General features: G+C 39.6%; 1 protein-coding gene across 3 annotated transcripts in view; it reads left to right on the top strand.

Moving 5' to 3' along the window:
• LOC126402909 (microphthalmia-associated transcription factor-like) overlaps positions 1–12,730 on the top strand; it is a 48,378-nt gene that overhangs the window by 11,741 nt on the left and 23,907 nt on the right. For 2 of the 3 annotated variants that reach the window (XM_050065248.1, XM_050065249.1), the window contains exon 2: positions 12,195–12,435. In XM_050065248.1, coding sequence (XP_049921205.1) covers positions 12,195–12,435 — 241 coding nt within the window. Of the gene's footprint in view, positions 1–3,932; positions 4,052–12,194; positions 12,436–12,730 lie in introns of those variants that run through there. The other variant, XM_050065250.1, reaches the window with a different exon arrangement.

Raw genomic sequence — 12,730 nt, 5'->3', positions numbered from 1 at the left:
GTTGTGATGAGCATTTTTTTTTACCATTTTCTGACATTTTAAACCAGTAATCAAAAAGATTACGTTGCACTACACAAACGCATGTTTTGCATGTATGTATGGCTGCAGCTTACAATATCATTACTCAATAAATTTCATTCTTGATTAATCTGCAGATCATTTTCTCTAACTGTATAAAATGTGACATTTTGTGAAAAACGTGGACCACATTTTGATGAAGACATCCGGTCAAAATCCCCAAAATACTTACTGAATTTAATAAATAATGGAAAAAAAAAATAGTGAAATTGATTTTCTGTCAGTCAACTACTTGATTAATCAACTCTAGATACAAGGTTTAGCATTGTGCGTTTTTTTATTTTGATAATATGCTGTGTTGGTTTGTTTATGCAGATCTCACATGTGTAAATCCAGAGCGTCTACCCGGAATAGTTTACTCAGTTCAGCTAGTTGTAGTTGTTTGTTCAGTTGTTTTCCTGTCTTCCTGGTTGTAAAGCCGACATAACTGATTGTCTAGACTTCACCCTTGCATCCAGATGCTTCCCATTATCACTGATTTCCTTGCTAGTAACTGTCTCCTGGGGAGTGACGCCAGCTGCAGCACGCTGGGGTGTTGTGATCAGCAGGGGAGTGTGAGTGGATCAATGTACTGTCATGTAGGGTCATAATCACCGAGCTGTGTTCCAGCTGAGAGGTCGTGGAGTCTGCCAGGAGGGCCTGATGTGCTCAGTGAACAAGGCACCTGCAGTCTGATGGAGACAAACAAAAGGATCGTCACAAGCAGCTTGTTGCAGGATGGTGTTTTTGCAGCGCTGTTTCTTGGCTTCAGTCTGACGTGAAATCTTGCTAGTTAGACCTTTCTCACTCCGTTAATAGCTCTGTGATATTCATAAGTCACCGTGTGGTCCCACTTTGTTTTCACCATGCGCAATTACAGAGGTAACAAGAGTCAGATAAAGTGCCCTGAGCTAATTGATGAAAGAGCATCCCCTGGTGGGAGAATGGATGAGGACTGAAATTACCTTTTATGTGTGTGGATCTCAGTGGTTGTGATGTGGGGTATAATTTTTCTGGATAGATTCTTAATGTGTAGGTATTTAAATCAATAAGAGTTTGCACAAAGTGTGCTTAAGTTGTGTTTTTAACCATTAATCTAAAAGTGAGCATGTTACTGTAACTGTTTGAAAGTGCATGTTTGAGTTTTGATTTTTCCCAAAAGTTAAAGTATTTTCTCTACCTGCAGAGGAATGTGACATACTTATAGATAGCAGTTTCAATATTATAATGGGCAACACATTGCTGTCCAGTGAAAGTCATGCAGTTGATTTTTAACTTTTCAAATATACTGAAGAATTTACGGTTTCTTAACAGGCTGAGAAAAAGTCTTTAATTAAGATTTAGGATGGGAATTGAAAACCAGTTTCACTTGAGAAAATCTTCCAAGTTGTCCGATCCATCGTAATCGTACGCTTCCGAGCTTATCAATTCCTTTTATCAGTACCGGCATGTTTCTGACAGTTGATGATGTCAGTCCCAGCATCTACACTGCTGTTAACTTGCAACAAGACGAGAGTCATGGAGTCATGGTGGAGAGGAAGAAACGGTCTAAAGCAGGGGTAGGAAACCTGCGGCTCAGGAGCCACATGTGGCTCTTTATTTTTTATTTTTAACTTGGGCTGTCAAGCAATAAAATAAATTATCTAATTAATTACATGCTCTGTGATTAATTAATCTAAATTAATCGCGTACATCAGTTTTTGCTGTGAGAGTATTTAAAAAATTCAATTCAAATGAATTTTGGCAGCTGTGTTGTAGTAAAGCTGCTGGATATGCTGCTGGACACAATTGTCCCCCTGTCCTCTACCACCGAAACCAACCAGTTGTAATCCATTTTGCAAGGGAGTTAGTCAGTCGGTCACACGTAGACGAACGCCTGGTCGAGTGTGGCTCGACAAGGCTGGCTGCTAGCGTTAGCATCAGAGGCTGTGCTAGCTCGAACCTCCGGGTTCACTGCTAAATGCTTTGCGTTGAGGTGATATTTCAGGTTTGAAGTTCGCCGATGGTACGAAAATTCCTGACTGCAGAAATTTTAGAGAATGGTGCTCCTATCAAAAGTTCCATCTGGGCATTTTTTAATTGTAAATGTTCACGGGGCCGAGCAGCGTTGTCTCGTCTGCCTTCATCATGTGGCAAAGCCACTGTGGCCTGCAATGATGCACCGGGTCAAAGGGCACCACGGAACGTGATTAATGAGCGTTAAGCTCTGTAGCTCTGAAGTGATTCTTACATTTTCCAGTTGTATAAATGTGTAGCCTACACACAGAATAAAAAAAATGTTTTAACATCTCGTCAACTATGTGCGTCATGCGTATATACAGCCTGAAGACTTTTCCTAAAATTTGCCAAATCTCAATAACAATGGTCTCAAAGACAATGGTCTTGAGTCTCCTTAGTGAGGCTAGCTATTGATTCCAAATCCAAAAAAGGAAACGTCTCGGAGGAAAACAGAGAATTTCATTGTGAGTGGAGAGATCTGTTTGCTTTCACCACTAATGCTGCAAAGTTTATGTACCAGATAATCATAAAAAGCCCACTGCAGAGAGCTACTTTGATGTAAAAGAAAACAATGAATGCTCATCCAGACCTATTAGGAATGTTTATACTACAAGGCACAAATATGTATTGGTTAGTGTTAGGGTTAGGGTTAGGGTTAGGGTTAGACAGATCAGGCTCCAGACAGATTTTTTTGGTAGTAAAGGCTGCTTGTAATATCTGTAAAATGATCCTTTCAAGTAAGGTGGAAACACCTGTGTTCTTTGCAACACGGGCTAAAATTCAAGGAATGTGCCACTGCATCCCAACCAAGCAGCACGTCCGTTACTGAGGGCAAATATCCTGTTATAATAACGTCACACAGGCAGACTTTGCAATTTTTTTCTTTGACTAAGAAAACCAGAACGAAAACTAACCCTGTACAAATATTCTCTCATTTCTTTTACACAGTGTTCAGACTCAGAGAGATAATACAGCAGCTGCATTGATGCTGAAAAGCTGTGGACAGTGGGTCTACTTTTTTTCCGCACGGAAAATTGATCAGAATCAATGAGGGAAACAATAAAGAATCAGGGTCAATAAGCAGAATCAATAGGGACATTGCTATCCATGAAATCTTACTAATTCCCATCCCTATTTAAGATCCCCTCCAGATCTTTTTATGACACAAGAATACTGAATAATAATTTATGTCTGATATGGTTTTTCCACAAAAAGATCTACTTCTTCTTAGTCATAGAAAAATCCAGAATCTATTAATATGCAAATACTTCTCATTTTATAAGTGTAACTGCGAGACACAAGCACAATAAAAGTCTGTTGTAAGTATATGTGCTCCACATCACATCTGTGTAAGTTGCACCCCGGCCCATGATCACAAATCATACTTACATGTCTTTAACGTGAGATTTAAGGTGAGCTCAGAGAAACGTCCCCCTCCTCAGCAGATACAAAATCTCATACTGCACGTACATCAGTCTGCACAGTGAAGCTCAAACATCCAGGTGAAGTAACAAAAAGCAAAACACATTTTTCAGTGGGTAAACCATTTGAAAACCAGTTAGATTATCTGAGCAGTGTATCCTCACACAGATAAAAACAGGCCTGTTTTTGTTAGCTCATGAGATGTTGACATTTTGGAGGCACATGCAGTGACTAAGGTTGGTTACAGGACGTCCACTGGGCAGTGACAACGCATGTCTCCAAGTGAAACAGTATCTGTGTGGTTTTTAGGCAGCGTGTTGATGGGCAGCGTGTTCACAGTGGGCGCTTGCCCTCTCCTCTGAACGGGGCTGGTCCTCTGCCTGGGACTCTGTGTGGCGATTGGAGATTCCAGGCCGGGCCCCGGAGCCTCCCCCCTCTGACACACTTTCAGCGCTGCACCACCAGCATGACTTTCATTGCTCTCCAAGGGCGGGTGGTGCACCTTCAGGAAAAAACAAACAAATATGGAGGCCGTAGGAGTGCAAGTGTGCAGACCCTGCTCATTTGACAGTTTGTGAGTATGGCGCCTGAGCATGCCGGCATGTGTGAAGGCAGGATTTTGGAGTTTGTTGTTGTGTGTGTACAACGCTAGGCCTGTGTGTACACATGAAGGACAGTGTGTACAGGGCTGTGTGTGGAAAGTATACCATCAGAGCTGTAGCAGATTTCTCCCTGTGCAGGGTGTTTAACAGTTTAATCTTAAACTAGTTCTGGTTAATAATCAGCATAATAATTAGTTTGTCAAACAAGCACAGGCATGAAAGCACTTTATTAGTTTGAGCAGAAGTGAGCAGCTATAAAGATTTTCACAAATAACACACCTTTTTAAACAGATAATCACAAAAGGAGTTTAGATGTTTGTTACAGTAAAAAAAATCTGAATGTAATGCCATTAGTTTATAGATGAGGTTGTTGTTATACCATTAGTGTCCATTAGGCAGAGCTATTAGCTCCTGTTAATTACCAGCAGTAATATTAAGCTGCAGTGTGTCTGCTCTGCACATTATTTTCCTTTTACAGCTCAGTGTTGTGACTGATCAGACCATCATTGCCGCTTTCCCTCTCTTCTCTCTGGGTGCAACTTAATTTCCCTGTTTCCTGTGTGTCATTAAAACCTGCATCAAAGCCTCAGCTCTGACTGTTTGACTAATAATGGAGTGATGGAGCAGCGTCGTGCAGAATCAGAGGAATCATGAGTTGGGTGGGTGGGGCTCTTCAGCACTGTACAGCCATTGTGTTTTTTTTTTTTTCTTTGAGATACACACAAACATGAGAGGAGGTGTGTGTGCACACACACAAGAGTGAAAAAGTTAAAAAGGACAAAAGAGCTTTTTATGTGTTTCAGTGGTCCGTTTGGCAAAAAGCCACCAAACAGTGGAAAGGAAGAAACAGAGAGAGAAAGAGAGAGGAGCTTTGCTTTGGAGGAAGGCTTCTGGTCATTCATGCACACACTCACACACACAAACACACATAAATCAAACTAATAATCAGGAATGTATTAAAGAAAATCCTGAGGTGCTACAACTCCTAATAGATCTCTGCTATTAAACCCTCCTCCTCTATTGGGAAACATCATGAGATTAACTTCCTGTAATCACTCAAGTGTAGTTAAACTCCTCAGACACTTAACAGAGTTTAGTTTGTAAAGTGTATGACATTTATTTTAGAAAATAACAATCCATCTTTATGGCTGATTTAATTGGTTTATCACTGATATATTGACACTGGTAAGTAACAAGAAATTCCAGCACAAAAACACAAAGATATGCTTGAGGTAATTTAAACAGGGGTGCCATTACATATTATGTCCACTAGAGAGCACTAGCAAGTTTATATCACCACTGTAAAATGTCCCGCTCAGTGTAAATCATGCCACACCATGAATTACGGTACAGACATCCATGGTTTCCACACCATAAGTCCCAATAACTTTGATGATCCCCTGACTTTTCCTCTAGCGCCACCAGCAGGTCAAAATTATTTACCAATACTTTGGTTTGTTACCAATTAAATCCAAAGCTAACAACATTCCCTTTAGATGCACTTTTAGTTTGGTGCTAGTTAGCAAATGTTAGCATGCTAACAGGCTAACCTCAAATGGTAAATATGGTAAACATTAGAGTGAAATTATGTGATGTAAATATAATAGTAGAACTTAGGTTCAGTATACTATTTAATTTATATGTAAACGGACCTGCATTTGTATAGCGCCTTTCTAGTCATCTAGTGACCACTCAAAGTGCTTTTTACACTACGAGTCACATTCACCCATTCACACACACATTCATACACTGGTGGCTGAGGCTACCATACAAGGTGCCACCTGCTACTCAGTTTTAACACACTCACACACACCGATGGAAAAGCCATCGGGAGCAATTTGGGGTTCAGTATCTTGCTCAAGGATACGTTGACATGCAGCCTGGAGGAGCCCAGGATCAAACCGCTGATCTTTTGATTGGTGGACAACCCACTCTACCTCTGAGCCACTGCCACCCATCTTGTTTACATAGTGTTTATAGTAAAGTTAAGATGTTCTGGTATCAGGTACCTCCACTAGTCAGCGCTGTTCAGGCAGCTGGGAGTTCTTGTGGTTGGGAAAAATGAGAAAGAGAATGGAGCTTGGAGGGGGATTGAGCAGGTGTAATGGCTGTCACTAAAGTTACACACCCACGTCACTTACATAACTGCTAAACATCGGCATGTTATTATTGCCATTGTTCATTCATTCATTCATTTTCTGTAACCGCTTATCCTGTTTGGGGTCACGGCGGAGCTGGAGCCTATCCCAGGTGACATTGGGTGAGAGGCAGGATACACCCTGGACAGGTTGCCAGACTGTCTCAGGGCTGACACATAGAGACAAACAACCAGTGAGAATGCTAATGTTAGCATTTAGCTCAAAACCAGCTAATACAGGGACACTCAACCTGCTTTGTCTGGGGCCACTATGCAAAATGACAGAAGAAGAGAGGCCAGTTTATAAGCAAACAGTAATAATTAATGTATGAATAATTAGTCTAGACCTCTGTCAGGGGGTCCCAGATCATCACCTGGCACTTGAAAATTTTCCAGAGTGAATCAGTTTGTTTTTATTGTAAATTAGAAAATGGTCAGCAGGCCAAACGTTGTGCATCACTACAGCCTCACAGAGCTGCCAGCATGATTTAACATTACAGAAAGTTAGGCTTTAATTTCTGTAAATATCAGTGTCTGCCCTAAAAATTGAGGGTTTTTTTCCACTTTATGTTTTTCACAGATATATCAACAATACAAACGCAGTAACACAAAAATAATACAGTGCGATACACAAACCAAATAAAACACACACACAGTGACAATATATGGTTGTCTGGGATGGTTTCAGTATTAAAATAAGTATCTTTAAGTTAGGCTTTCTTTTAGTCTGTGTCATGTCTCGTATAAATGTTACATTTTTCCCAGTTCTTTTTTAAATGTATTCTCTTTAACTCTCAAAATGTAAAAATCAAGTATTTTGCGAGTTAATGTCAAGAAAATGTCAAGAGAAGTGTGTATAAAATGATGCACAGGACAAGATGCAGGTAGTAAAATGCTCTCTTATATTTGTACGTTGAACTCAGTACAACGTCCATGAGACATTGGATAAAGCAGATTCTGTGTGTTATATGTACATTATTTGTAATTTTGTGAGGCAGTGTGGAAATCAGTTTTGTCTGATTTTGGAGCTTTAACTAAAGGATTTCACTGGAGACCCTGGGGTCCATGTGGTGAACAACAACAGGTGTGTGTCTGTGGAAACAGAAACTGGTGTGTCCTCTCTTGTGCCTGAAGCGCTGCGACGCCTCCAGGTTGTTGTTGTTTTTGTGTTTGAGGTGACGGACAGGGTGTTTTTGTTCAGACTGCCTGTGAGGGTGCGAAGACTGTAAAAACAGAATCTTAAAGACTGGGAGGCATGGTCCGTCAGTGAGCTGTGTAAACACTGCATTTTGATATTTTTACGACACTTTTATCGACCTTGATTATAGGGACACATCCTGAAGTGCAAACAGAGGACAGATGCAGGCTGCGGAGTTTGTTCCCACTTAAAGATGCCCTGTGGAGTTTTATTGTAAACAAACAAAAGTGATGTTTACGTTCAGTTTGTCTCACCAAAACACATTGTGTGTGTGTGTCCTTGAGGTCAAACATGTTGAATGCATTTCCCTCCTCACAAACATTTGCATAAATTGAATTTTTTACTCAATACATATGTATTGCCATGAAATAATATGTCAGTTACCTAAAAGTAAAAGTACTCATTTTTTCAGAATAATATGTATGTCATTATTGGATTATAATTAGTCTATTGATGCATTAATGTGTAAGCATCATACTTTTGCAGCTGGTGGTGTTTGAACTACCAAAATTATATTTATTAGTTTTAAAGGGCAAGTATTAAAGGGCAACTTCGATATTATTCAACCTTGACCCCATTTTCTCATGTTTCTGTTTCCAAATGACTAATTGCAGCAACATTTTTAAAACTAGTCCAGAATTCAGTGAGAGCACTGCAGCTGGCAGCAGTGAAACAGGCTGCAATGTATTCACTGGGGGCAATTGTGCATCATCAGTTTACAGCCTCTAAAAGTGCTTGTTTTTGCCACTGACAAGCTCAGATTGATATTCTAATGTTGTGTTCACACCAGGTGCGAATAAAACAATCTGCATGTGTGAATTACATTGAAGCGAGTCATCACGAAATATTCTAGCATTTAAACTAAATAGAAATTCGCATCGTGTTAGGTGTGAACACAACATAAGGTGTGACAACATAATGGAAAGAATCCTTACAGAGATAGATCTTTGTGTTGAAGATTAAGATCCTTTTTGTTTTACAGAAGCAACCTTGAAAATTGCCATTGCTAAAGCCTCCAGACTCCATTTAAATAAACATTAACTTTATCATTGTAAAAACACACTTCATTCAAAGTCCACAAAAACAAAATAAAACTCACATAAGCCATTTTGGTTCATCTTTCCACTGTTCCAACAATCACCAACTCTGGTTTGGTTTAAATAAAACCTTATTCACCCAGTTAGATGTGAAAATATGCTGCCTCTATACAGGCTAAAATTACTGTTTATTTAAATGGAGTCTGGTGGGTTTGGTGATGGCAACTTCAGGGCTGTTTCAGGTCAAACAACTTACTCTTTAAGTCAAAGGTCTATCTCTGTAAGAATCCTTTCCATATTGTTGTTCGACACTTAAAATCATAATCTGAGCCTGACTGTGGCAAAAACAAACACTTTTAAAGGACATAAATTGAGGGTGTGCAATTGCCCCAAGTGGTTACATTGCAGCCTGTTTCACTATTGCCGACTGCAGCCCTCTCATTCAATACTGAACTAATTTCAAAAAATTGTTGTTTCCATTAGTCGCTCAGACACAAACATGGGAAAACAGGGTCCAGGTTGAAAAATAGCAAAGTTGCCCTTTAATAATATAAATCTGCAAAGAAGCTGTCAGATAAATATTGCAGAGTAAAAACTTCAGTATTGAGTAGACTAGAAGTATAAAGTAGCACGGAATGGAAATACTTAAGTAAAGTACAAGCCCCTCCAAACTAATACTTGATTAAATGTACTTAGTTACTTTCCACCACTGCTACTACTTAATGCACAGCATGTATGTGAGTGTAGTTTGTGGTGTGTGTGTTACAGTGGTATCAAAAGACAATGTGAAGTCAGTATCCAGTACATTTTTCCAGTATGTTAAATTTGAAAAACATTTGCATTACTGTAGCCACTATTTAAGAAGCAATTTGGTAAAGATCGTAAAGCTGATTGGAATGTATTTAAATAATTTCACAGTAATATCATCTGCATTCTTTAAATTGTACATTTTGAAAGGAATTTGCTGTTTATGTTCATTCTAACTGGAAACGACAGGGAAAAGGAAATAAAACGTCTGTTGTCTTGAAATTCAAACACTCCAACAGTGAAGCAGATTACAGAAAGAAAGAAAGAAATCAAAGGAGTTTAGCTCTGGCAGTGTTTTAACATTAGATCCATTGACTTTTGTTTGAAACTTAAGGGATGAAAGGAAACACAATCGCCCAGAGTCACACAGACAAAGGAATTATGCATATGAACACTAAACCTGATTCTATGTCCTGGGTGAAGTACAAAGAAACATGCTGTCGGATTGAGAGACCCAAACTGCTGCAGTAAAAAACAAACTACAGTCTTTGTTCTGATGTAATTCAGTCATTTAATCTACTTGTTAATTGATTTATTCTGGATCAATTATCAGTTTAATCTGCATCAGCATTGTCTTCAGACATGAATGAGACAGTTCATGTTAAAGCGTTGGGTGTAATCTTATTAATATTGGTCAGAAAACGTGGTTTTATATTAAACTGTAGCCCATTTTTGCCCTTGTGCTCAGTGCTCAGTGCTCAGTGGGTGTGGTATCAGACAATGAGATTATATGCAGTACTGGGGGGAGAATTATGGTATGTTGAGGGCTCAACACCCACTGAATACGCTGTCGACCGAAGCTGTGTTTGACTCCGCTGGCTAATTAGTGCGATTACTGCACAGCTGGATTGGCCAGACGTTTTACTGAGTTTTGTCAAAAGGATCACTCACTGGATGAGGGCTTCATCCTGACAACTTCTGCTTCAGCAGAGTCTCTCTATTTTAGGACCGCAGGGCTCTGTCTGGGGAGTAGCCGTCTAAATTTAAGAGAGTGGGAAAACTGAAGCAACCTTTTACGAAACCTGTTCCTCTTTTCTGTTGTGTGTAATTCTGTTAAAGTTAAAAGCTTTGTGAGAGCTGCTGGGAGCTTTGTGCTTCCCAAAATCATCATAATCAGATTGTTTTTGAAAATGCATTTTGATTGTTGCTTTGACACTGAAGTGGTTTCATTTGGAGTTTTGTCTTTCTAAAAAATGAAAAACTAATTGCATCAAAGTAGAGCTGCAACTAACAATTATTTTCATTTGGCAGTTATTTTCTTGATTAATCTGTGGACTAAAATAAAATATAAATAAATAAAAATGCTTTTTACAATTTCCTTGAAAGTGACATCTTCAGATAGCTTATTTGTCAAACCAGTCCAAAACTTACCGAGACCCTAAAGTCCTGAAAGGTGAAATTTTTTATCTTCTGCACACAATGTATTCACCAAATTCTTTAACTTGTGGGAACAAAAAAATTATCTTGTGCGCACAAAATAGTTATTCTGTGGTAAGTTACAAGTAATTATCTTTTGGGAACAACTTTTTTCTCTTGTGCAAAAAAGACAATTATGTTGTGGGAACAAATTTTTTATCATGTGGGGGAAAAAATCTTTTCAGAGCAAGATACACGAGGGAACAAGCTACTATCTCGTGGGAGCAACTTTTTTTTAAACTTGTGCGCACATGATAATAATCTTGTAGGAACACGTTATCCTGTGGGAACAATTTATTTCATTTGTGGGAACAAAATAATTATCTTGTGCACACAAAATAGTTACAAGTTATTATTTTGTGGGAACAACTTATTTCTCTTGTACACAAGATAATTATGTTGCGGGAACAAATTCTTTATCACGTGGGGGGGAAATCTTGTGGGAACAAGATATATGTGGGAACAAGTTACAATTTTGTGGGAATTAATTCTTTATCATGTGTGTGTGGGGGGGGTCTTGTGGGAACAAGATATATGTGGGAACAAGTTACAATTTTGTGGGAACAAATTCTTTATCATGTGGGGGAAAAATCTTGTGGGAACAAGTTACAATTTTGTGGGAATGAATTCCTTATCCTGTGGGGAAAAAAATTCTTGTGGAAACAAGATATATGTGGGAACAAGTTTCAATCTTGTCAGAACAACTTATTTATCTTGTGCGCACATGATAATCTTATGGGAACAATTTTTTTTATCTTGTGGGCACAAAATAATAGTGCACAAAGATGCGTGTGGGAACAAACTTGTGCGCACAAGATACTTATCGTGTGGGAACAAGTTATTATCTTGTGGGAACAAATTCTTTATCATATGGGGGAAAAAATCTTGTGGGAACATGATGTGTGTGGGAACAAGTTACTAGGGTTAGGGTTGCAGTGATGTACCAGTTTTAAGGTATATCATGATGTAAAAGTTGACAGTTATCATACAGTGTACATTTGCTTATCTACGATATTGGGGGAAAAAAATGCAACTGGACGTTGAATCTCCTCTTTTTATACATATTTCCATTGCAACCCTAGTGGGAATTTAAATGACATTTTAGAGACTTGAGACTTGAGCCTGCAGATGTTTGCTTAAACAACACAAATGACTGAAATGAATAACAGATTACCTAAATAGACGTCAATTAATTTTCTTTTTGAATCAATTAATCATCTAATTGTTGCAGCTGTACAGTTAAGATTTTCCTTTTGATCTCTGCCCCCTCAGTCACCCTCATATTAACCTTTTACTCCACCTGTTCTCCCTTCATCTTCTTCTACTGCTCTCTAATCTTCCTCCTCTCTCGTCTCTTTTGCTTGACCTCTCCTTCCTCGTCTGACCCCTCTCTACCCTCTCTCTGTTATCACTCTCTGTCTTTTCGCCTCATCTTTACAATCCCCCCTTTGCTTTCCCTCACTATCCTCACATCTCTCTCTGTCTCTGCTCATTCATCTGCATCTTTCTCCCCTCTGCAGCAGCCCGTCGGACCAGCACGGCTCCTCCAAGCCCCCGCTGAGCTCCTCGGCCATGACATCACGCATCCTACTGCGGCAGCAGCTGATGCGGGAGCAGCTTCAGGAGCAGGAGCGGCGGGAGCAGCAGAGACAACAGGCCTCCCAGTACCCACAAACCACAGCAGCTCAGAGCCCCGCCATCAATGTCAGTGTCCCAGCCAGTTTGCCTCCTGCTGCCCAGGTGCCAATGGAGGTGCTCAAGGTAAATAAACAGGGCTCTAGCTCATGACAGAAGGAGGAGAGGAGGGTTAAATGGCAGCATGTGTGATTGGCAGGCTGTCAAAGTTATTACAGTGTATGTATAAAGTTTCCACCTCTGGAATTAGAAGTTGCATGTGTCACGGTTGCAGTCTGAATGGTGCAGGCAGTGCTGTATTTATAGATTATATTGACTCGTGTGGACAGTCAGGCAATCGTGGTTTTACTATGACTGTGTGTAAAAAAACACAGGAGTGAGTGAAGTGTGTTAAAATGCGTATATGGGGATTATCTTTCCT

This window comes from Epinephelus moara, chromosome 16 (assembly GCF_006386435.1).
Source record: "Epinephelus moara isolate mb chromosome 16, YSFRI_EMoa_1.0, whole genome shotgun sequence".
NCBI classification, from domain to species: domain Eukaryota; kingdom Metazoa; phylum Chordata; class Actinopteri; order Perciformes; family Serranidae; genus Epinephelus; species Epinephelus moara.
The sequence above is the reverse complement of the archived record's forward strand: the minus strand, read 5'-3'. Positions and strand labels throughout refer to the sequence as shown.